We start from the raw sequence: 25,620 nt of genomic DNA on the forward strand, positions 1-25,620 counted from the left end.
GGGTGTTTGCCTTGCACATGGCCAACCTGTGTTCAAATCCCAGCATCCCATATGGTCCCCTGAGCACCGCCATGAGTGATTCCTGAGTACAGAGCTAGGAATGGCCCCTGTGCATCGCCGGGTATGACCCAAAAAAATTAAATAATAAATTTCATGTAAATGACTTCGCATAATATCTGTCTCATATAGTTAGTACTAAGAGTAAAAGCTAGTCCTTCCTCTGGGTATTATTATACAACATTATCGTTATAACTGTGAGTAGACGTAGTTTTTTTAAGTACCGCATAAACGTATATCTTTTATTATCTCTTACATGCACTTAAATAGATTCACCAAGGGACAGATGTTGGAACATTGTAATGACCAAAACCCAATCATGAACAACTTTGTAACTTTGTATCACAGGGTGATTTAATGTAGAAAAAAAATAGATTGAAAAAATAAATCCTCACCTTCGTTTTGTTCAAATTCGTCTAACACCTTGTCCAGGTTGAAGGCTTCTGCCTGAAAGTAATTCTCCATCGGTAAGGAAACACCACTAGAGAGATTTACTTAAACCTGGAAAGTAGATCAAATTTGTATTACACATTCAAATAGTATCATTTATAGAAGCTAACATCATACTTAATTCCAAGATCAGAAAAAGACAAAAAAAAATGCCCACTTCTGCCACTTAACATAAGCTACTCAACATAAGCACTGAAAGTTCTAGACTGCAATGAAGAAAAGTATCTAAATCAGAAAGGAAGTAAAACTACCTCTACATGCAAATGGCATGTGCTTAAAACCTTAAAGACTCTATCAAAAAGAACTAATTCAGTGAAGTTATAGTATAAAATGTCAACACAAAAAGTAAGCAAATATACTATACTAATAATAATCAGAAAGAAAAATTAAGAAAAACAATACCAAATTCAGTCAACAGAAAGCTCTAGAAGCTGGGTTGTAAAAATGGTATGGTGGGTAAAACACTACCTTGCACATAGCTGACCTGGGTTTAATCACCAGCACCCCATAATGTCCCCAGAGCCCTACCAGGAGTGATCCCTGAGTTAGAACCAGGAGTATGCCCTCAGTACAGCTGGGTGTGGCCACAAAACAAAAACAGAAATAAAACCCTCCAAAACACTAAGATAATACTAATAAACAAAGATAGGGACCAGAGCAATAGTGCCAAGAATAGAACTCTTATTTTGCATGTGGTTGACTCAGGTTCAGTCCCCAGCATAAGGTCCCTGAACCCTGCCAGGAGTGATTCCTGAGCACAGAGCCAGGGATAAACCTTGAGTACTGCTGAGCTGAGTGTGGCCCAAAACCAAAAACAAACAAATAAATAAACAAAAAGAGTATAAAGATAATACTTTGAGCTCATGAACTGGAAAATTCATATTACTAAGATATTCATGCTACCCACAGCAATCTGCACATTCAATGAATCCCTATCAAAATTTAAATGTCATTTCTTTACAGAAACAGAATTGTTCTAAAATGTAAGACCCCAAAAAGTCAAAACATTCTTGACAATGAAGAACAAAGTTGGTAGCATCATATTTACTAATTTAAAACTCTATCACAAAGCAGAAAAATTAAAAGTGATTTTTAGAACAGACCACAAATCAATGAAACAGACCTGCCGAAATAAACATATATGAAGCCAGAAGGATAGTACAGTGGGTAGGCTGCTTGCCGTGCATGCAGGCAATCTGGGTTCGATTCCCCACACACCAGATGCCCCCCCTCCGCAAGCCCACCAGGCATAATTCCTGAGTGCAGAGGCAGGAATAGCCCCTTAGCATTGCCCAATGTGGCCCCAAAGCAGTAACAACAAAAAGTTTCTTTTGGGCTAGAGAGAGCGTACAGCAGGAAAAACGCTTGAGCACCAGTAGGAATGAATCCTGATGCGGGGGTTAACCCTGAGTGCAGGAGTATCCCCTGAGCACAGGTGGGTGAGGCCTCAAACAAAGAACACTTTTCTGTTGGGTATATCAGCATAATCTTCCTGTTCCCTAACTCTTTCCAGTTCTCCCATTCTTTGACATCCAAATAAAATAACTAAATTACCATTTTTTAAAAAAGAAATAAACACCTACCTACATAGACAGTAAGTCTGTTTTCCCCGTTTTCATTGAGGTACTATGATTTACAATACTGTTCATTACTCATGCATTTACGATTTCAGCACCGCACACACCTGCCACTAGAGTGCGCGCTTTCCCCTACTAAATGTCCCAGTGACCCCCTCCCAGGAGCCCTCCTAACACCCAAGGAAGCCCAGTTCCATGGACTCTCCAGTCCTGTTGCCTTTAGCTATCTGGAGCTCCCTTGCTATGTTACTTTGTATCCTGTACAAGTGAGAGACCATTCTGTATATATCCCTCTCCTGGCTGACTTCACTCCGTATGATGCCCTCTGGTTTTATCCATGTGGTGGCAAATTGCATGATTTCATCTTCTCGTATAGCTAGCTATGTAGCAGTATTCCATTGTGTAAGGTAAAGGTAAAGGTAAAGGCCTTCCGTTGATCGTCGATTTGCTCGAGCGGGCCCAGTAACGTCTAGTACACCACAAATCCTGTACCCACTATCTGCTCTTGAACACTTGGGTTGTTTCCAATCTCGGCTATAATGAATAGTGGTGCCATGAACAAAGAGGCACAAATGTCTTTTCGAAATAATGTTTTGGTGCCATGGGGGTAGATACTGAGAAGTGGAACTGCTGGATTATATGGAAATACAATTCTCTCTTATTCTCTCTCTTACTCTCTCTCTTATTCTCTCTCTCTTTCCCTCTCCCTCCCTGCCTCCCTCATTCTCTCTCCCCCCATATTATTTAAACACAGGAGGCAAGAACATAAAATGCAGAAAGAACAATCTTGGGTCAGAGAAGTAGTACAATAGATAAGGTGCTTGCCTGGTACATGGCCCACCTGGGTTTGATCCCTGGCGCCACATATTGTCTCCTGACTCCAGCCAGGAGTGACCTTTGAGCACAGAGCCAGAACGAAACCCTAAGTACCGTTGGATGTGGCCCAAACCCCCAGCTCCCCAAAATTTGAAGGAACAATCTCTTCAATAGTGGTGCTGAGAAAACATGCAGAAGAATGAAACTAGGTAACTGTTTTACACAATTCACAAAATTTAACTCAAAATGTTTTAAAGACTTCAATGTAAGACCTGGAGCCATAAAACTAAGAAATGATAGAAAATAAGTAGCTTGATATCAGTTTCAGGTGATGAGTTTCTGGATTTGACAACAAAAGCAAAAAAAAAAAAAAAAATGAAACTATATGAAACTAAGAAGTCTCTGCATAATAAAGAAAACACAATCTACAAAATGGGAGGAAATTTTTGTAAATCATATTCTGATTAGAGGTTAATATCTAAAGTATATTTTTAAAACTCTCATAAGACTTAAGAGGAAAAACACTACTTTGATTTTAAAATGGGCAGAGAATCGAAGGAGTCATTCTCCTAAGGCATAAGTGACCCACAGGTACTTGAAATGGTGCTCGATATCCCTAATTATCAGGGAAACCAAAATCAAAATCACAGTAAGAGATTTTCCATATCCGTTAGAAAGGCTAAGGGCCAGGATGATAGCCCAGGGCTCAAGGTGCTTCCTTTGCACAAGTCAACCCTGATCCATCCCTTGCTCTACATGATGCCCTGAGCACTGCCAGGTACGGTCAAAAAACCCAAAATAAATAAATACATAAATTAATTTAAAAGAGAAGGTTGTTATAACAAAGACAAGAAATCACAAACGTCAGTGAGGCTGTGGAAAAATCCTCAGAGCAGCTGTACACTGCTGGTGGAAATATAAATGTGTTTAGGGGAGCACATGGACACACAGTACAATGGAAATGATGCTATTTGCAACAACTTGGGTGACTCTTGATGCCATTAGGCCAAGTGAGATAACCCAAACAAAAAAATACAAGTAATCTTTTTACTGTGGACTCTAAAAACAAAACTTCACAGATGCAGAGAACGGTCTGATGGTTGCAAGAGAAAAACAGAGAGACTGAGAGTTCGCTTGGACAAAGGGTAAGGTTAAGCAAAAGGTATGAATATTTAGTTATAAGACAAACAAGTACCTGCAATACTCTGCGCAGCCCACTGACCACAGTTAATAATGCTTTCCTTATTTTGAAAGTTCTTGGCAGAGTAAATCTTAAGAAGTTCTCAACACAAGAAAAACCTGTAACTCAGTAGGGCCATGGAGATCACTCAAATGGCTCGTGTACATGTTTCACATGTGGGAGACCCAGGTTTAATCTCTAGCACCACACAGACCCTGATCCTCACACAGCAGGGAGCAATCCCCAAGCACTGAGCTGGAAGTAGCCTCCTAAGCCCCCAGTACCCGTAGATGTGGCCATAAACAAAACAAAAAGCTCTAGCTGTGGGAGATGACAGATGTTAGCTTTTATGTCAATCAGTTCACAATATATACACACATATAATTTTTTGTTTGGGGGATGCATTCGGTGGTTCTCAGAGCTTACTCCTAGCTCTGAGTTCAGGAAATACTCCTGGTGGGCTTTGGAGATCATCTGGGGTTCCAGGAATTGAACCTGGGTCGGTGTTGTGCAAGGCAAGCACCAAATCCACCATACACTGCTCCATCCCCAAATCATTATGTTTTACCTTATACTAATGCAATGCTATATGTCAACTATATCTCAATAAAACCAGAAAATGTCAAAAAATACAAAAAAATTATGATATATAATGCATAAATCTCGAATATACACGATAAAAGGTAAAGGTAAAGGCCCTCCCGTTGATCGTTGATTTGCTCGAGCGGGCCCAGTAACGTCTCCATTGGAGACTTTGTTGTTACTGTGTTTGGCATATCGAATACGTCACGGGGAGCTTGCCAGGCTCTGCCGTGCAGGCGAGATACTCTCGGTACCTTGCCAGGCTCTCCGAGAGGGGCGGAGGAATCGAACTCGGGTCGGCCATGTTGGCCGCTTGTAAGGCAAACGCCCTACCGCTGTGCTATCGCTCCAGCCCGGGGATAATACAAGATAAAATCTTACAAATCTAAGCATGGTAAACTACAAACCTTGTCAGTCCTCTGGATATACTGTAATATCTCTAATCTAATAAAGTCTAGGAACCCTATAAAGTTACAATTATCAAAAATAAACTAAAAGTAGAAAGCAAATTTGGTGATCATTTCAACATGACAAGTTCAAATGTTGAGAGAGAAATAATTTTCCCTGAGGTAAAAGTAAATTTCTAGGGCAGAGGGACAGTCTAGTGGGTAGAGCAATTGCAGGCAGCTGACTCAGGTTGAGTCTCTGGCATCCCACATGGTACCCCAAACCTACCAGGAGTGAGCCCTGAGCACAGAGCCAGGAATAAGTCCTGAGCACTGCCACGTGTGACCCAAAACCCAAAACCAAACCAAAACAAAAAAACCCACATATCTATCAGAAAAGAGTTTACAGAATTCCTCTAAAATGAGAAATGACAATTTTGAGCAAGCCTGGGGGTAAGGTACAGTAATTCCAAACTGCTAATGCTCTGACGGGCTGGAGCGATAGCACAGCGGGTAGGGTGTTTGCCTTGCAAGCGGCCAACGTGGCAGACCCGAGTTCGATTCCTCCACCCCTCTCGGAGAGCCCAGCAAGCTACCAAGAGTATCTCGCCCACATGGCAAAGCCTGGCAAGCTCCCAGTGACACATTCAATATGCCAAACACAGTAACAACTGTCACTATGGAGATGTTACTGGACCCACACAAGCAAATCGATGAATAACGGGAGGGCAGTGACATTGAATGCTCTGACTTCATAATTCTTTTTAAATACTTAAGTATTATTTCTGTCTTTCTCAGTGTTAACTGACGGAAGAGTATTCTATGGACACAAACACTAGGTGTGCCAGCTATTTAACAGAATGCCAAGAGTACCAGTTAGCTATTAATTAATATTTTCCCAGTTTTCACTCCACTGTCATCCCCAAACTTATTTATATCCTTAATTACTTTTCAAACTGAAAATTCTGCTTGGTGTATTACTTACTGATCTATAAGGAGAGCTATAGGATGGGAGATAAGGTTATAATTCCCCCAAATTACAATTCCTTCTATGAATAACTTTCACTGTATCACTGTATCGCTGTCATCCCGTTGTTCATCAATTTCCTCAAGCAGGCACCAGTAATGTCTCCATTTGTCCTAGCCCTAAGATTTTAGCAAGTGCCACACTGGAGGCTCTTTCAGGGTCTGAATAACTTTAAGTCAATTATTTTCTTTAATCTACAGCTTCTCTGAGACATAAAAATGTCAACATGATTTTTTTAACCTATTTTTATAAAATTAGCTCAGAAGATATAGTTAAATCTAACTTAATCAAATAATTGCCTATGATTCTTATTTCGGCCATTTCTACTTACTGATTAGTTGGTACTAGGTGATTTAATTTTTGATAGGGGTCAGATAAACCCCGATAGGTTTAGAAGTTTCACCTCTCTGTGGCGAACTAGGTTTGATTCCTGGTACCACATATAGTACCCCAAGAGTCCTGAATGCCACCAAGTATGGTCCTCACACAAAAATTAATTTTGACAGGCAAAAAAAATTACATGTTTTTTCTTAAATCTAGTTTCTGTGACTAATAATCTACAGTTCAAAATAATTTTCATGAGGCAGGAGTGGCAGTATCATAGTAGATTCAACAGGCCATACCAGTGATAGCATAGGCACCTGAACATACAATAAGAGCAATGCATTATCACCCCATGAACGTGGAAATCCATGAGTCTCTATCACATGACTGAATGACTCACAGGGATGCTGAAGAATGGGATGCTTACATAGTTTCAACGTTCTTCTGCACAAAAAATGTATTAATTATCAAAAAAAGAGAACTTTAGTGTTATACTAAGTGCTTCCCCACATGGGAAATACCTTTTCCCTTCTCTTCTACTTTCCAAGAAACTTTTCTACTTTCTTGAAAAAAAAAAAAAAGAGTCGGGGCTGGAGAGATAGCACAGCGGGTAGGGCGTTTGCCTTGCACGCGGCCGACCCGGGTTCGATTCCCAGCATCCCATATGGTCCCCTGAGCACCGCCAGGAGTAACTCCTGAGTGCAGAGCCAGGAGTAACTCTTGTGCATTGCCAGGTGTGACCCAAAAAGCAAAAAAAAAAAAAAAAAGAGTCTATCAGAGGCAAGTCTGGCAGACCCCATGTTACGTTAGTGACCAAAGTGAAGGGGAGCAGTAAGGGGAGCAGCGGAAATCCAAGCTCCCTGCTGGGTGATAATTAAAGGACAGAGCAATGCTGAGGTTGGAGGAGGTCGTGTGTACGTGGGGATAGAGGAGATGGGAACTCACTCAGGAACTTAGTCTTTTATTATTGCTGATTTTTAATCATGTATTTTAATTGACAGCCTGATGCAGTGGATTAAAAAACTTCCTAAGAAGATAACAGCTGTGGAATAAGATTTCACCAGGAGAAGGCAGAGAACGGCACATCTTTCTCATGTTCCCACATGGAAACACAGCAGAAGACACACCTTGCCAAGTGCAGGTCCAGGCTTCTGTTGGAGAGGGCACCACTGGCAAGCTCCCTGGCTCTCCTCTCGAATGAGGAGGGAGCGCAGTCTCCTGTGACAGTGTCAAACCAAGGCTCTCTGCCAGCTTACAGGGCTCACCAGGAACCGTAGGCAGACTATGCAGCATGCCATTAGTGAACGACATCACCAGTTTCATAATCATGATTTCATCCCACCCCTCCACCCCATACCTGCCCCTTAAAGAACCATAAGACCCCTCCAGAAATAAGACTTGATTCCTAGTTTTAATAAGTCAGTTAATTCCATGGGGCTGGAAGGATAGCACAGTGGGTAGGGCACTTGCCTTGTGGTCAACCCGGGTTCTATCCCCAGTATCCCATATGGTCCCCCCAAGCCTGCCAGGAGTGATTCCTGAATGCAGTGCCAGGAATAACTCCTGAGCACTGCTGGACGTTGACCCAAAACCAAAAAGAAAAAGAGAAAAAAAATGAACAATGTTCGTAATTCCTCCTCTACAGAATAGTTAAAAACTTCCAGTTTTCCATCTGAAATCATTGCTCTTCAAAACAAATATAAAAACACAAAATAAAATAGTGCAATTAAATTTGTACTGATGGGGCTGGAGAGACAGTACAGTGGGTAAGGTAACTGCCCTGCATGTGGTAAATCTGAGTTTGAACCTTGGCATTCCATCTGGTCCCCTGAGCAGCAGCAGGAATGATTCCTGAGTGCAGAGCCAGGGATAGGCTCTGAGTACCGCCAGGTGTGGCCCCCAAACCAAACCCCAATTACAAAAATTAATTTGTACTTATAACTAATTTTCTGCCCTCAAAAAACTTTTGGTGAGTTTTTACACAACACCTCAGAGGCCTAAAAGACATCAGCCGGGTAGCGATCTCACAATTTTCTCTCAACAGTTCTCTTTTCTCACAATTTTCTGGCCACAGCACCTGCCCTGTAAGTATCAGGCCAAGTGTCCTACCCCTGCCCCACACCACACGACGAGGGCTTCCAGCACCACTATCCTGCGAGCACCACAAAGTGTGTGGTCTCTGGTACCTGGCAAACAAAAAGTGCGTACAAACAAAGAATGAGCGCCGTGCAACCAAGTGGACGAGCCCCAGACAATGGAGCAGCAGCAGCAGCAGCAACGGAAGGAAAGGAGAGGGGGAGCCTTCTGCTTGCTTCCCTCCCGCACGCCCTTCCTCTCACTGCCGTGTTCTGATGCCTGGCTATGGTGTTTGCTTTCAGCCGTGGTGCTCGCCGGGGTCCCACAGCAGGTGTGTGGTCCCACACTCGGCTGCAGTGCTCATCCAGGCTGGACTCCTTTGGTTTTGGTGCTCACACACATGCTGGGGGTCTCTGCAATGCTTGCCGGGGCTTGATCGTCCTAGCTATTATGCTCACCCACATTGATGCGTGAAAGTGCTCACTGATGAGAGGAGGGCCATGTTCCTCTGCTGTTGTGCGGACACACACCTGCTGTGAAATCAGTTACACGCCTTCGCATCGCAGACAGCAGGGCAATAAGGCTCAAAAAGCAGAACTATCAAAATCACCCAGGATTGAACTTGTGGCCCAAAGCTTGCAAGGCAGGAGTTCTAACTACTGAGCTCCAGTGGGGAGTGGGAGGGAGGGCAGTTTTTTTAACATAAAAAAAAAAAGCTATTCAAATTCAAGAACATATTCACACGCACGGAAATTGCCTTTTTATGCTCAGATAAAAGTTAGCATTAACTCACGGTGATTCAATAAATAAAATCATAAAAAATGAAAAATAAAGTGGGGTGGAGTTCATGCACAATTCAATCAGCTAATCAGTGGCTGAATAAATAGCAGTTCTCCTACATAAAAAAAAAAGTTAGCATTAAGAGGAGGATGTATACCCAGGTAGAAAAATTAGCATTTTGACATAATCTAACACCTCAATTAGAACTTAAGTTAAATCTTCTTGAAAAACCGCTGATTCATACAAAGAGGCAATGCTATACAGGAAGCAAAGAGCACACAGACGTGAGAATTACTTTCTATGATCCAGCTGTTCTCGCTGTTTTCTTTTGTTGATGTTGTTTCTTCATTTTTGCTTTTTGGGTCACACCCAGCGATGCACAGGGGTTACTCCTGGTTCATGCACTCAGGTATTACACCTGGCGGTGCTAAGGGTACTGTATGGGATGCTAGGAATCGAACCCGGGTTGGCCGCGTGCAAGGCAACTGCCCTACCTGCTGTGCTATCACTCCAGCCCCATCTCACTGTTTTCTTATATGAGAAACAAGAACGATGGTTTCCTTACCTTTTCCCCTTACACGTGTGATGAGGAACAGCTATCCGTGTGCTCGCTCATGATGCTTACTGCACTGCCAGCCAGTCCTGCTGATTCAGAGTGCTCCGCTGATCCTAAAGGAAAATCACAAGACTCGTTACATTTGCTAAAGCAGCAAGCACTGATATACTCATCTAAACCTAGGCTAGTCAGACAAAGTTATGGAGCATAAATAATAGATTAGGATTGCAGATTCAAGACTTGGCCAGCATGGAATGCAGCAGCAGAAACATTTTATATCCAAGAAGGCCAAATATTAAATGATCCAATAAATAGTTTAGAACTTTACAGACTTCGCCACCCTTGCCAACCCCCTCATAGGTAACGAGCCACCTGAACTTTCTAGGAGCCAGGGTTCCAGAACTTAATTCCCCCAGGACCTCTGCTCAGACCCCTGACCTGATGAGGCAGCTGCAAACCCACAAAAAATTAAGAGCCAACCTTCACTAATGGACAATGACCACAGCCCTGGAAAGAAGCCAAACACAAAATCTCCCAGATAAGGATTTCAAAGTGACAGTGATGAGGCCATTCACTAACTGAAGAAAACAAAAGAGAGATTTAAACAGGGAAAAGGAAATATCAGAATTTTCCCATCAGAAATTTAAGAATGTATTGGAGAACTAAAAAAGCACAATCAAGGGAATAAGCAGCAGAATAACAGAATCAAGGGAACAAATCAGTGGGTAAGATGCATCAAACCACACAAAAGGAACAAAGGAAGAAAAGATTAATAAAGAAAATGTCAGAGCTCTTGGACAGCTTAAAGAAAAAAACTTTCAAATTTTACGGGTCTGAGACAGAAGAAAGAGAGACTGGGGAGGAACTTTTAGCAAGAAAAATCATAACTGTTAAGGTTCCCATGCAGATTGTTGTTGTTACGTCACTATCCCCTCCAACAATGCCCTTCTGTTATTTCAGGTCCACCTCATTCCCCTACCTTGTCCCTCATTCTGGTATTCTCAAACAATCCAGGGTAGCACTGTTCTCCCGTTGTTCATCGATTTGCTCGAGCGGGCACCAGTAACATCTCCATTGTGAGACTTGTTGCTGCTGGTTCTGGCATATCAAATATGTCACGTGTAGCTTGCCTGGCTTTTGCCGTGCAGGCTGGATATTCTCGGTAGCTTGCCAGGCTCTCCAAGAGGGGAGGAGGTATGGGGCAATACTGTAGTAAACCCTGAGCACTGGGTTACAGGCCTGAGAATCATCAACCCTTTATAAAGCCAAGCAGGAACAACTCACAGCTTGTATGTTTTCTGTGCTCAGGGCAGAGCTCTGTCCTACGAGTGGAGGGAGGATTATATGGTGATTCTGTATTTTACTTTCAAAAGAAACTCTAAACCATTTCTCCTAGCAGTGACACAATTCTCTAAACAATGTGCAAGACTTCCCATTTCTCTACATCCTTACCAAAAACTTGGTATTTAAAAACATAATCAGTATTGGGGCTGGAGCGATAGCACAGCGGGTAGGGCGTCTGCCTTGCACGCAGTCAACATGGCTGACACAGGTTCGATTCCCAGCATCCTATATGCTCCCCCGAGCACCGCCAGAAGCAATTCCTGAGTGCATGAGCCAGGAGTTACCCCTGAGCATTGCTGGATGTGACCAAAAAAACAAACAAAAAAAAATCAGTATTTTAATCTGTTCTTTTTAGGAACCTTAGCACGGTAGCACTTCTTCCCGTTGTGCATCGATTTGCTCGAGCGGGCACCAGTAACGTCTCCATTGTGAGACTTGTTGTCACTGTTTTTGGCATACAGAATATGCCAAGGGGAGGTGGCCAGGCTCTGCTGTGCGGATGGGATACTCTCGGTAGCTTGCCGGGCTCATCCGAGAGAGACAGAGGAATCGAACCTGGGTCGGCCGCGTGAAAGGCAAACGCCCTACCCGCTGTGCTATCGCTCTAGCCCTTAGGAACCTTAAGAGTTCTAAAAGAAGGCAGTGGGCTGGAGCAACAGTACAGCAGGTAGGGCGTTTGCCTTGTATGCGGCCAAGCAGGGTTTGACATCCAGCATTCCATATGGTTCCCTTCCCCCCAACACTGCCAGGAGTAATTCCTGAGTGCAAAGCCAGGAGTAACCCCTGTGCATCACCAGGTGTGACCCCAAAATATAAATAAATAAATAAATGGCAAAATTTTTGTAAGTTTCCTGTATATTATTGCAATTTATTTCTGATTTAAAATATTTTGTCATAGAAAAAATTATAACTGAAAAATTCCCCCAAACTAAAGATCAACTTAGACTCTCAGATACAGGAAACTCTAGGAGTACCAATCAGAATAAACCCAAACATAAAGATACAAGACATATAGTAATTAAAATAGCAAGAGTCAGATAGAGATACTACTAAGATAATAGCAAGAGCAAAACTAAATTTCCTATATGATAGTCAAAATAAAAATCACAACAAATCAATTAACAAAATCACAACAAATCAATGAAATAAAACCCCACAGGCATCAAATAATGATACTGCTACTTAGATTAGGTCAGAATTCAAGCTCAATGGTTCAACAGAAAACTCACTGACAAATGAGCTAAAGTCGTTTTTGGTCACTAACTGGCAATGCAGGATGCACTAAGTGATCTCAAGTAAGGGGGTAAAAGATACTAAATTTTTTTATTTCTACAATTTTATTTAATGTCAATATGAAAGGACATATGTACACCTAAGGTCAGGCACAAGACCTGAATGTCCACACTCATTGCTAAAAGGCACAGAGTAGCTAGATGGATGGAAAACCTTAAACCCAAAATTGCTGCTTTATAAGAGACTCATTTGAATGTTATGATAAACACAGACTTAAAGGACTGGAAAACAATCACACAGGTAAAGAGTAAAGTAAAAAATGGTGGGGATGGTCACAATTATATATCAGATAAAACAGAATTCAATCCAAAAAAGTTAAGAGATCTTATACATGGACATTATAATGTAATGTTCAAAATATCTACATGCCAAGAAGACAACGCTCATTATCATGGCTGCACCAAAGGATCGTCAAAAACAACTACTTGCAAACTGAAACCCAAGCACAGAAATTTGTAAGTCCACAACTGTACCTCACGGTGTTTCACTAATAAAAATTTAAAAAAAAAAAAAAACCTACTTGCAGGCCTGAAGCAACAGCAACACAACAGTGACGGGGATTTCAACACCACACTCTCACTATTGGATAGATCAACCAGAGAATCAATAAGGAAACAGCAGTCTAAAGGAACAAACAGAAAAGATGGACTTAAAAGACCATCTAGAGGCTTCTCCAAAAAGTTGAGCAGACATACCTCTTAGTGCCTATGGATCATTCTCATGGCAGATGATATGCTGTGATACAAAACAAGTTTCTCTACAATTAGAAAATCAGAAATCATATCAGGTACACCCTCAGAGCATATGCTTTGAAAGTGGAATCAAATGACAAACAAAAGCTAATCGAAGAAAAAACTCAAATACTTGGAGGTTAAACACCACTAAACCACTGGGTCAAAGAAGTTTTAAAAAAGCTACATAGTGGAGTTCATGCCCAATCCAATCAGTTTAATCAATGGCTAAACAAATAGCAGTATACTTACATTATTTAAAAAAAATACACAACATATTTCTGGATAAAATGAGAATGAAAAGGGCTGGAGCGGGGCTGGAGTGATAGCACAGTGAGGAAGGCGTTTTCCCAGGTTCGATTCCCAGCATCCCATATGTTCCCCCAAGCACCGCCAGGAGTAATTCCTGAGTGCAGAGCCAGGAGGAACCCCTGAGCATCACCGGGTGTGACCCAAAAAGAAAAAAAGGGAGGGCTGGGGTGACAGTACAATGGGCAGGGTGGCTGCCTTGCACACAGCAGAGTCAGGTTTGATCTCCATATCCACATATTGTCCCCTGAGCCGGCTACAAGTAATCTCTGAGTGCAGAGCCAGGAGTGAGCCCTGAGCGCCGCTGGGTATGGAGCCTGACCAAAGAAAAAAAGAAAAAAAATTTCCCCCAGAATAAAAGTCCCAGGCCAGATGTGTGCACTAGTTGAGTTTTCCAAACTTTCAAAGATTTCCTACCCATCCTTCTCAACCTGTTCTAGCAGTAGAAAAAACAGGAATACTCCCAGTTTTATGAGATTAATATACCTCGATACCAAAAGCACACATTAGTGAAAAAGAAAACTTTCAGACCAACATCCCTGAAAAACATAAATACAAAGATCCTCAATGCAATAAAATATAACAATGTGTTAAGCACATCACACATCATGATGAGATGGGACTCATCCAAGAAATGCAAGGATAGTTTAATATAAACAAATCAACTAATGTAATATACCTTATGGGCTGGAGCAATAGCACAGCGGGTAGGGCGTTTGCCTTGCGCGCAGCCAACATGGCCGACCCGAGTTCGATTCCTTCGCCCCTCTCAGAGAGCCCGGCAAGCTACCGAGAGTATTCGATATGCCAGACACAGTAACAACAAAGTCTCCAATGGAGACGTTACTGGGCCCGCTCGAGCAAATCGATGATCAACGGGAGGGCCTTTACCTTTACCTTTTAATATACCTTATTAATAAGAGGAAGTACCAAACTACATTGTCATCTCCACAGATACAGAGAAAGCATTTGACAATGCCCATTGTGGTGAAAATCTTGAGAACTTCAATTCCCATGGGGACTGAGAGAACATACCTAAATATTGTAAACATCATACACAATAATCCCATGCCTAATGCCATCCTTAATGACTTAAACACTCAAAGGCCTTCTCTTCTATATCGCTGTTAACATGCAATAATGCAACAGATTTCTGTGCGCAAATTTTGTGGCCTACTACCATTCACTGTCACTGTCACTGTCCTCCCGTTGTTCATGGATTTGCTCGAGCGGGCCCAGTAACGTCTCCATTGGAGACTTTGTTGTTACTGTGTCTGGCATATCGATACGTCACGGGGAGCTTGCCAGGCTCTGCCATGCGGGCGAGATACTCTCGGTAGCTTGCCGGGCTCTCCGAGAGGGGCGGAGGAATCGAACTCAGGTCGGCCATGTTGGCCGCTTGCAAGGCAAACACCCTACCCACTGTGCTATCGCCCTACTACCATGTACTATATAATTTTGTTTCTAATAATTTTAATGGGGTCTATAAGGTTTTCCATGTGCTAAATAATCTGTAAATAGTGAGTTTGACTTCTTTATCAATCTTAATTCCTTTGATTTCTCTTTCTTGCCAAATTAATATAGTAATGACTTCCAATGCTATGTTGAACAGTAGAAGTGAGAGATAATAGGTCTATATATGTCTTTTCACATTGTGTTCTTGGGATGGACCACTGCTTAAAGCCCTCTAAAAACAGAACTATATTTTGTGGGATACTTTAATGATGACAGAAAACATTTTACACAAAGTGCCTTTCATAGACCTGATATGTAAGTGCTTAACCAATGGTAGATTCAATGTTAAATGCAATCTTTGTGAAAAAATTAGGAGAGGGGCCAGGATGTAACTCAAGTCATCGAGCACATGCCTGGCACGGAAGAGGTTCTGGGTTGAATATTCAGCATCATATGACACCCAAGCACCAAGTAACAAATAATTAGAGAGACTGGAGAGATAGTACAGGAATAAGGTGCCTGCCTTACATGTAACTGATCCAGGTTTGATCCCCAGACCTATTTATGATCTCCTGAGTACCATTCAGGTAATGACCCTTGAGCACTGAGCCAAGAGCAGTCCATGAGCACTGCTAAACATGTCCTATTTTTTAAAAATATTATGAGAAGGGCAAAAAGTGTGATTGGAATCATAAAACTCATCAGCAGACTGGTTTGTTTATACAATTAATCAAGTACCACTGAGAATTATTTAGTCACTAAAAGGAATGAATGAGCTATGGTGGAGGGATGTTAGCACTTTGGTGGTGGGTATAGGTAAAGGTAAAGGTAAAGGCCCTCCCGTTGATCGTCGATTTGCTCGAGCGGGCCCAGTAACGTCTCCATTGGAGACTTTGTTGTTACTGTGTCTGGCATATTGAACACTCTCGGTAGCTTGCCGGGCTCTCCGAGAGGGGCGGAGGAATCGAACTCGGGTCGGCCATGTTGGCCGCTTGTAAGGCGAACGCCCTACCCGCTGTGCTATCGCTCCAGCCCTGCGGAGCGATAGCACAGCGGTAGGGCGTTCGCCTTACAAGCGGCCAACATGGCCGACCCGAGTTCGATTCCTCCGCCCCTCTCGGAGAGCCCGGCAAGCTACCGAGAGTATTGGATATGCCAGACACAGTAACAACAAAGTCTCCAATGGAGACGTTACTGGGCCCGCTCGAGCAAATCGACGATCAACGGGAGGGGGTATAGGATAGTAACACTATAACCCCAACTTATAATACTCATACTCTTGTAAGTCAGTGTTATCTCAATAAAAACAAAAATAATAATCCATCATAGTCACTGGTTATAAAGGATAAATTTATATCTAAACAATTAAAGAAATAGAGAATAGAGTTTTCTGTGCCAGCATCACAAGCTGGGATATGTATTTTCTCTCTCGCTTTCTTACTATCCTTACATTTTTCTAAATAAAACTATTTTACTTTTTTAAAAGTGGGGGGGAGGGGGCTGCAGAGATAGTACAGTGGATAAGGTTCTTGACCTGTATGCAGCCAACCTGGGTTCAATCTCCAGCACACTAAACAGTCTCCTGAGCATGGCCAACAATAATCCCTAGGCAGAGTCAGGAGTAAGACAACAATAAGCACAGGTATACCCCTTACCCTCAGCCAAAAAAAAGAAAAGAAAATTGAGAAAAAAAAAACACAAGAGAAAAGAACAAGGGCTAGAGCAACAGCACAGCAGGTAGGGCATTTGCCTTGCATGCGGCTGACCTGGGTTCGATTCCTCTGCCCCTCTCATAGAGCCCGGCAAGCTACCGAGAGCATCATGCCCGCATGGCAGAGCCTGGCAAGCTACCCGTGACGTATTCGATATGCCAAAAACAGTAACAACAAGTCTCACAATGGAGACGTTAATGGTGCCTGCTCGAGCAAATCGATGAACAACGGGAGGACAGTGCTACAGTGCTAATAAAAAAATAAAAAACAAAAAAACAAACAAAAAAAAAACAAGAGAAAAGAACAAGAAGTAAATGGGTTAAAGCAAGTACAGGAAGTAAGTCACTTGCCTTGCACTTGACTGACCCGGGTTTGATCCCTAGCACCATATATGGTCCCCTGAGTACCACTAGGAGTGATCCCTGAATTCGGCCAGGTGTGACCCAAAAACTAAATAAATAGTAAATAAATACAGCAATAACAAAGTAAGTAGTTATTAAACTTTCTGAAGAGGCTATGGTCATTGGATCCTTAAAAAAAAAAAAAGTTCTTGAAAGGAACACTCCCAGTTATAGTGGCAGAGAGGAAATGCGCTAATCTTCATTATCCCTGCAGATCAAGACAGGTAGTAGAAGGTCCTACTCATCAAGACAGAATAAGAGAATCTGAGAAGCTGACACTGTTGCTGCCCTAAATTCACACAGGGGTTCAACTTCCAGAATATCAATCTAGCATCTTTCACAGTGAATTCTCCATCAAGAGCTCTTAGAACAATGTGGTTGCTTCCACCTGGTACACTCTGACAAAAAAGGAATTTAGCAAATAATAAAGACCATAGTAAGCATATCAACCCTATGTTTTTTGTTGTTGTTGTTGGGGTTTTTTTTTTTTTTTTTTTTTTTGCTTTTTGAGTCACACCCGGCGATGCTCAGGGGTTACTCCTGGCTCACACACTCAGGAATCACTCCTGGCAGCGCTCGGGGGACCATATGGGATGCTGGGAATCGAACCTGTGTCAGCCATGTTGGCTGCGTGCAAGGCAAACGCCCTACCCGCTGTGCTATTGCTCCAGCCCTTCAACCCTATGTTTATATTCGAAATCTCCAGAATAGCAACTGACTTGAGAGTGACACCAAAAGAACAATTTTCATGTCTGAAGTAATGAGTGTCTAGGCCATATAAGCAAATTTATATAAGCGGTAGAGGACCAGAAACCACTCAAATAAACAACATCAGAAAGCAACATAAAGACTGTTCGTTTGAATCATCAGCACTATGTTAGCCCAATTTCATATCTCTAATTTCTAGATAGTTGTTATCTAGTGGATTATCTTCACCAACAGAACTGCTGCCTCTCCCCCCCACCTCACCTCACAGATTTTTACTTCAAGTTTAAGTGCTTTGTGGAGGCATCACTTCAACCTACTCTGTTTCTTTTCCTCATATACAGAGCCGCAATGCATTCCTTTCTATTCTGTGAAATATCCTAGCATCCTCATAAAGCTCTCCTTTGTCCTCAGTAAGCTACAGCTGTTTGCTTTAACTTGCAACAAGAATCTTATAAATTATATTTTAAAAGACTATATCCCAACAGTGTGTCATAAACTGAGAAAGTATCAAGTATCAAAATAAGTTTCAACCTTAACTTCATGCCTAAAATTTCAAAGATCAGCCAGTAACTCAATTTTTCTGAGATCTACAATAATGAACAAGAGGTAAAGTCATTGGCAGCAGAGTCTTATTTCCTGGATCATTTAGGCAGCAGACTGGCAGGAAGATATAATTTCTATGCCACAAACTGTGTGCATAAGAATGTATGCAGTGTTAAGACTTGCTGCTGGAAAACTGACAATGGGGATATGAAACCAGCCCACAGGGACTTAAGAACCGGACTCAAAATCAGCAAACTCCTTTGGGTTTAGGCTAACCCTTATCTTACAAAAACCGCTGGAAGGAAACTAACACGTAAACTGAACATTTAACCAGAAAGCTTCCTTCAGATTTACAAAAATGTTAGAATATGTAAGTATGATAGAAAACTGGCCCATAAAGGGATTTTGCTGGCCACTTGGACACCCACCTATCTGCAACCTGCCTTCCTAGTGGGCCCTCAGAGGGAAGAAAAGTTACGTATGCACCTCTCGGTCCTTTTCCTATTAAAATTGCTTCAGTGACCATGCAAGAAAGGTGCTTTTCTAGAATGGGAGTTGACCATTTTTTCAATCTACCTGCCTACTGCTCATACAGCTATTCTCCATGTCACCTGATTGGTGCAGAAGCAGCATGAAACTGATACTTAGGCTGACATCTAGAAGGAAGAAGAGGAACAACCTATATAAGCATCCTCCTGGGATCATTGCAAAATCCACACCTAATTTGGGATTAATTGCAGAAAACATTCCTGAGCAGGCCAGAGACAGAACAGTGGGCAGAGCGCTTGCCTTGGATGGGTTGACCCATTCAATTCCCGGTACCCCATATGGTCCCTCAAGCCTACCAGGAGTGATCCCTAAGCAATACAGGGTTTGGCAAGAAAGGGAGGAGTGGGGGAAGAAGGGAGGGAGGGAGGCAGGCAGGCACCCTTATAGTGAGAAAGCTCGTGGACTTCCCAAGACAGCCAGTTGGCAGGGGCCTCCATGGCCTGTCATACTCCATTTAGCCCTGGAGAACATGTCTGTGACTGAGGGCCTACCCACTCACTTCAGAAGCAAGCTGACAGGTTCCCCAGCATGCCCGGGCCTGTATGACCACAGCATTTCTGCAAGCAAACCAGAATGAAGACACCAGTTCCCAGAACATAAGGGACACAGCAAAAGCAGTTCTACATACCAAGTTTATACCAACATAGTCCTGCACCAAGGAAAAAGAAAAGGCGCAAATAAACCATCCAATCTTATATCCTAAGGAATTAAAAAAGAACAAATGAAATGCAAAGTCAATGTGCAAACACCATAACCAAGCACACAACCTTCATCACTCCACAATAACAACAAAAATAACAACAAAAGAGAAGGGAAAGAAAAGAGAAAGAATGTTTAAAAATCGAAAATTAATTTTTCTAAAGTTGGGTTCAACAAGTACCAGATGTTTGATCTTAGACAAGTTACTCTATCCTTGTGGCTCAAGTTCCTTGCTAATAAACCAATAGTAGTAGAGTAGTAGTAGTAGTAATAATAATAATAATAAATGAAAGTTGTCATTAATAAATGTTGTGTTGTTATATAGTGATCAATAGTTTTCTTAACATTGTTATATAGTAACTATATGCATATATGCAACCACATTTGCTATTATGAACTTTTATTTTTCCCAATGAGTTAAAAATCATTTCATTACCAAGTCACCGAGAGTATCTTGCCCGCACAGCAAGCCTGGCAAGCTACCCGTGACATATTCAATATGCCAAACACAGTAAAAAGTCTCACAATGTTACTGGCCCACTCAAGCAAATAGATGAACAATGGGAGGACAGTGATAGTGACTAAGTCACCATTTCTCTAATTAATAGTAAAATATGTTATTTTTTGTATCTCCATTCTATAAACACCTGTTTATAAATCTTCTGTTTCTGCCCATTGCTGTCATTCCATGAGCTGTACTACGGATTCACTACCAGGATCTCACCATTCTACAAGGAAGTGATCATCCATGTCGAGAGGGGTTCAACAGGGTGATACGATTTCACCGAAACTCTTCAGTGCCACCCTCGAAAACTGCGACAACTGGAATGGGAAGGAATGGGAGTAAAGATAGATGGTCATAACTACACCACCCACCTCCACTTCGCTGATTATATCGTTCTCATAACACCAAACATTAGTCAAGCGGCACGAATACTGGCCAACTCCGACTGTGAGTGTAGAAAGGTCAGACCACAGCTGAATGTCACGAAGACAATGTTCATGAGAAACGGACTCGTTCCTGACGTTCCATTCGCTCTCAATGAAACGAACATCTCCGAATGTAACAGTTATGTGTACCTAGGTCGAGAAGTCAACATGACGAATGACCTGGCACCTGAGTTGCGTGGGAGGAAGAGAATGCCTTCAAGAGCTTCGAAGAAATAGCTAAGAGGACCAAGAACTTCTGGCTCCGGGCACATCTTTTCAACTCCACCATTCTTCCAGCATTAACATATGCCTCAGAGACCTGGGCCCTATGAAAACAGGATGAGAACACTATTCGGGTCTCCCAAAGAGGAATTGAAAGAGCTATGCTTGGAGTATCACGCTTCACTCAAGTGAGAGAAAGAATCCGGAGTTCCGGCCTCCATGGACTATCAAAAATCAGGGACGCTGTCTTGTCTGCCAAGGTATCAAAAATCAGATGGGCTGGACACATAATGCGATTTGGAGACGACCGCTGGACTAGAGCCATTACTGACTGGATTCCACAGGACGTCAAAAGATCGCATGGTCGCCCACCTACGAGATGGTCGGACTTCTTCATCAAGACCCTAAATGATCGGTTCGAGGTTCTTCATGTTCCTGGAGTGAGCAGATGCCACTGGGCTACACTAGCATGCAACAGGGACGAATGGAGACGTTACTGGCACCTGCTCAAGCAAATCGATGAGTAACGAGATGTCAAGTGATCAAGCTGTCATTCCCACAATGCCTGACAGAAATGTTTTAACACAGAGGAAGTTGGGGTGTTTGTACTTAGTAATTTGTTGGAGCATCTCCTGAGCATCAAGTTCTTGACTATGAAAAATGGTAGAAATATTTCCTAGTTAGATACCTAAGCTCTGACCCGAAGGTGATTGAGTTCTAAAGTGGTGAAGTCAGAAGACCATCCATACTGACTACTGATTTGCTAAGAGATCTTCCAATTTTGCTCTTTAAAAGGTTTTGAATTGCTTAGACTTAAGGGAAAGAGGTAAGAAAATACTCCCCAACCAATAAAGAGTACAGCTAAAGGCTTCGGGACTATTTCTATCTTATCCACTCATCTCCTGAACACCTGGTATAGAATATGGTACATAACAGACCCTGAATGAACAATGATTGTGTGAACCAATGTAAAATCTCCTTACTAGGTTACAAACTCCTTGTAGGCAAGGATGGTGTCATACTTACGATGCTGTCATTCCCACAATGCCTGTCAACAGTGCTTTTACACAGAGGAAGCACTCATGTGTTTTTACTGAATAGATGGCTATCACTGTACCTGCCTGCAAGCTGCTGAAGTAAACAATGGACAATAAGCAACTCCAAAGCGCTTCACCCCAGTACATTAGAATAATTTCCTTTCAACACACCAGACACAGGTGTTAGTGTCTCCTGTGTGGGTTTTTTTTCCTCTTCCACCTGCCTGCCAAGTAGAGATCTACTTTGCTGGTGTTGCTTGTCTGGCAACTTTCCAGGCTATCACTCCTGGAGATCTAGGCTTGCAGTTTCATGTGAAACAGCGAGACAAAGCTATGTAATGGGAGAAGAGCAGGATCCTCAGAGGCAGATGACCTGTGCTTGAGCGCTAGCATTCAACCGTTTATTAACTCTGTGACCTTAATATCTCTCAATCTGTTTCTCTCGGTTTGTAAATGGGGATAACACTGATAATATCTAAACCAAGTGGGTCAGAAGTCTGCAATAATAACTGTAAAAGCAAGGAACAATGCAGAAATGTTTTTATAAGGTATTCTACAAATATCTGTCATTATTCTATAAAATATGACTCAAGGTCTCCACAAAAGGAAACCTACAATTAGGGCAAGGATGTCTGGGCTACAGTTGCCGCTCTCAAAGCCTGACATATTGTTGAATTCAAGACTGAAAGAATGAAACAAAAGGACTGGAGAGAGAGTACAGCGGGTGAGGCACCTGCCTTGTATGCATTCAGTCCTCCAATTCCATCCCCAGTACCACATATGATCCTCTGAACAACACCAGAAATGATCTCTGAGCACTACACAACCACCCCCAAAAGAATGACAGAAAATTAAAAGTGCACTCCATCAGTGACCTTACCAAAATTAATAAAATTTATAGTTTCAATTTTCTCATATCACCATGTCAAAAGATAGTTCTAAGAAGTAAAAAAGAAATAATACACATAGAATATTTCATCATGGATACTTAGTGTCTATCTTCTAAGCCAGACAGGGATTAGGACTTGGAAGTATAAAATGTTGATACAGCTAACAATTGAGTGACAATAGGTACTGAATCAAATTCATCTAGAAACCAATCAAGGAATATTACATTACTACTGCCCTTTAATTTCAATAAAAGTTAATATTTTGGCAAATATCACGGCAAATAGATTATTTAAATATACTACCTCTGTCATATTTAAGCAGCTACAGTTCACTGTGACTCACAAGAGTACGAGTGCTCATACAGCACTGCCCCATTGAAGTTACAGTCTGAAAGACAAGTGTTTCCTTACATAATTTGTAAATAACAGTCAAAATCATTTCATCAAAGCCATATCAATACAGATTCCACTTATTGTCACAAGATTTAAGATGAAAACAATGTTTTACTTATTTAACAGCTCAATATCTATTCATTTCAAGTGCACATGAATTGGAAGATCATGTTTTAAATTAAATAAAGCAAGCCCCAAAGCTGGAGAGACAGTACATCAGATCAGGCATTCACCTTGCACATGGCCAACCTGGGTTCAATCCCCAACATCGCATATGGTTCCCTGAGTACTGCCAGGACTCATTCTTGAGTTCAGAGCCAAGGGTAAGCCCTCACATAGCCAGTTGTGGCCCCCAAACCAAACCAAAAAAAAAAAAAAAACAAGCCTTGAAGCATTGGAAAGAAATAAACTCATACACATTCCAACCACAGTGGAATAAAACTAGAAATCAATTACAAGCAAGTTTAAAGAATCGTTTAATATGTAGAAGTTACATATTTTACACAGATACTAAAAAAAACTCACTAAATTCTACATTCTATTTACAAAGTTAAGTGAATGTGCTAGTAAGATTATTATAACTTAATAAGGCTACTTTATAAACTGTAACTAGAAACAACTATCATGTTCATCTGCCAGAGTTTTAAATCCAACATGCCTGCTCTACCACATCCATTAGTTACCATATAAACCCCTGCCATGAACTGTTAACGATGGGGTAGAGAAGTTTGTTACCAGAACTCTCACAACATGTAAATTTGAGATCAGTTTAACTGTAAACTATTCATTGTGTTTGTCTGTTCGCTGGGTCACACTGGTTCAGGGGATGACTGTGCCTGGGATAAACTCAAGGCTTCTGTGTACAAAGCACATGAGTTTTCGCCAATGAAATTACAAAGTCTGTATCAAATAGTCTATACCAAACATCAGCTATGCGAACTACTGAAAAAAACAAAGCAAGCTTGCTGTTTGGGGGCTAACGTGAGTGGTAGGGGGGCCACTTCCTGCTCTGTGTTCAGGGGATCATGCAGTGCCAGGATCAAACACAGGCTTCCCACATGGGAAGCATGCACTCAGCCCATCCAGCTATCTCTCCAGTGCAGGAGATTTACTTCTTTACATGGGGGAGGGGAGTGGCTATACCCAGCTCAAGAGCAATCCTGACTCTATGCTGAGGAGTATGGCAGTCCTGTTGGTGCTGAGGGGGTCCACATATAGCGCTGGGGACTGAAAGCAGTTGTCAAACAGCACAGCTAGTCGAGCACTGGCACTGCATAAGGTCCGCAGAGCCTGTCAGGAGTGATCCCTGAGTGCGGGGCAGAAGTTAGCCCTGAGCATAGCCAGGTGTGACCCAAAAACCAGAAAAGCAAAGCAACCAGCCTCATCAGGATGCTAGGAGACTGCCTTAGCCCCCGGACTCTCTCTTCAGCCGCTAGAAACCTTATTTTTTAACAAAGGACCTTAAAATCCTCAGCAAAGTTCGATAATAAAATTTGCAACTCAGCAGCATCTTTTATTTGGTTTGTTAACAAAAACTAAAATTCTGTAATTGCCTGACAAAGCCAGGCAACAAAATATTAGACACCCAGAACATTTCCCAAACGTATTATATGTATATACCATGGGCATCACGGTCCTCCCGTTATTCATCAATTTGCTCGAGCGGGCCCAGTAACATCTCCATCGTGAGACTTGTTGTTACTGTGTTTGGTACATTGAATACGTCACGGGTAGCTTGCCAGGCTCTGCCGTGCAGGCAAGATACTCTCAGTAGCTTGCTGGGCTCTCCGAGAGGGGCGGAAGAATCAAACCCAGCTCGGCCGGGCCGGCTGTGCGCAAGGCAAATGACCTACCACTGTGCTATTGCTCCAGTCTCATATGTATATATACATATAGTGATATATAAGTGTACATGTATTGTTAATTTGAAAAGCATCCTGTTTTAGTTTGCTTTGTGGAGGTTCTTTTTCAGGGGTGAGTTAGGGATCTTGGCTAGTTTTGGTGCATGGACTGAATCTATGGCTTCATATGTAAGAAACATATGTTTTAATACTGAACTACTTCCCCACCCAAATCTGCAAAGGTTTTTAATAAAACATTTCATGGTAAACATTAGTAGCTCTTTAAATAAAAAATTCATTTTCAGAATTCATTATATTGACATTTGCTGAATAGTCAATATAATTTATCTTTGTAGAGGACAAAAGAAAAAAAAAGCCTGACTTAAATAAAATTTTCTTAAAAGCTATTTAAGATGTAACAAAAATGTCATGGTGACCTGTTAATGCTATTTTTAAAAATACTACAAATAATATTTGAACAAAAATAATGCTTGCTTCAACACCACCCTAAGCAAACTATAATAAGAACAACATGCCAGGGAGGCATCCACACTTGTCATTAAAGAAACACCAGAAGGACAAACAGAACTATGAAATAGCCTCATTTAAAGTAGAAATATTCTCAAGGGGAAAATGAATAAAACGAGGCCAGGGTTGGAGCAGACACCTGGCAAGCACAAGGCCCTAATTACATCTGGGCACCACATGCTCACACCTCAGCACTGCCATGTGCGGCCCTGGTGGCCACTGGC

The 25,620-nt window shown here is 41.9% G+C and overlaps 1 protein-coding gene across 2 annotated transcripts in view; it reads right to left on the reverse strand.

Moving 5' to 3' along the window:
• Nucleotides 1-25,620, reverse strand: part of ZFYVE9 (zinc finger FYVE-type containing 9) — a 153,357-nt gene that overhangs the window by 106,607 nt on the left and 21,130 nt on the right. For both annotated transcript variants that reach the window (XM_056122309.1, XM_056122308.1), the window contains exons 2-3: nt 9,821-9,924; nt 453-558 (exon numbers count right to left, since the gene is read on the reverse strand). In XM_056122309.1, coding sequence (XP_055978284.1) covers nt 453-522 — 70 coding nt within the window. In that variant the 5' untranslated portion in view covers nt 523-558; nt 9,821-9,924. The remainder of the gene's footprint in view (nt 1-452; nt 559-9,820; nt 9,925-25,620) is intronic.

The sequence above is a fragment of the Sorex fumeus genome, unplaced genomic scaffold (genome assembly GCF_029834395.1).
Source record: "Sorex fumeus unplaced genomic scaffold, SorFum_2.1 ptg000045l, whole genome shotgun sequence".
Classification (NCBI taxonomy): domain Eukaryota; kingdom Metazoa; phylum Chordata; class Mammalia; order Eulipotyphla; family Soricidae; genus Sorex; species Sorex fumeus.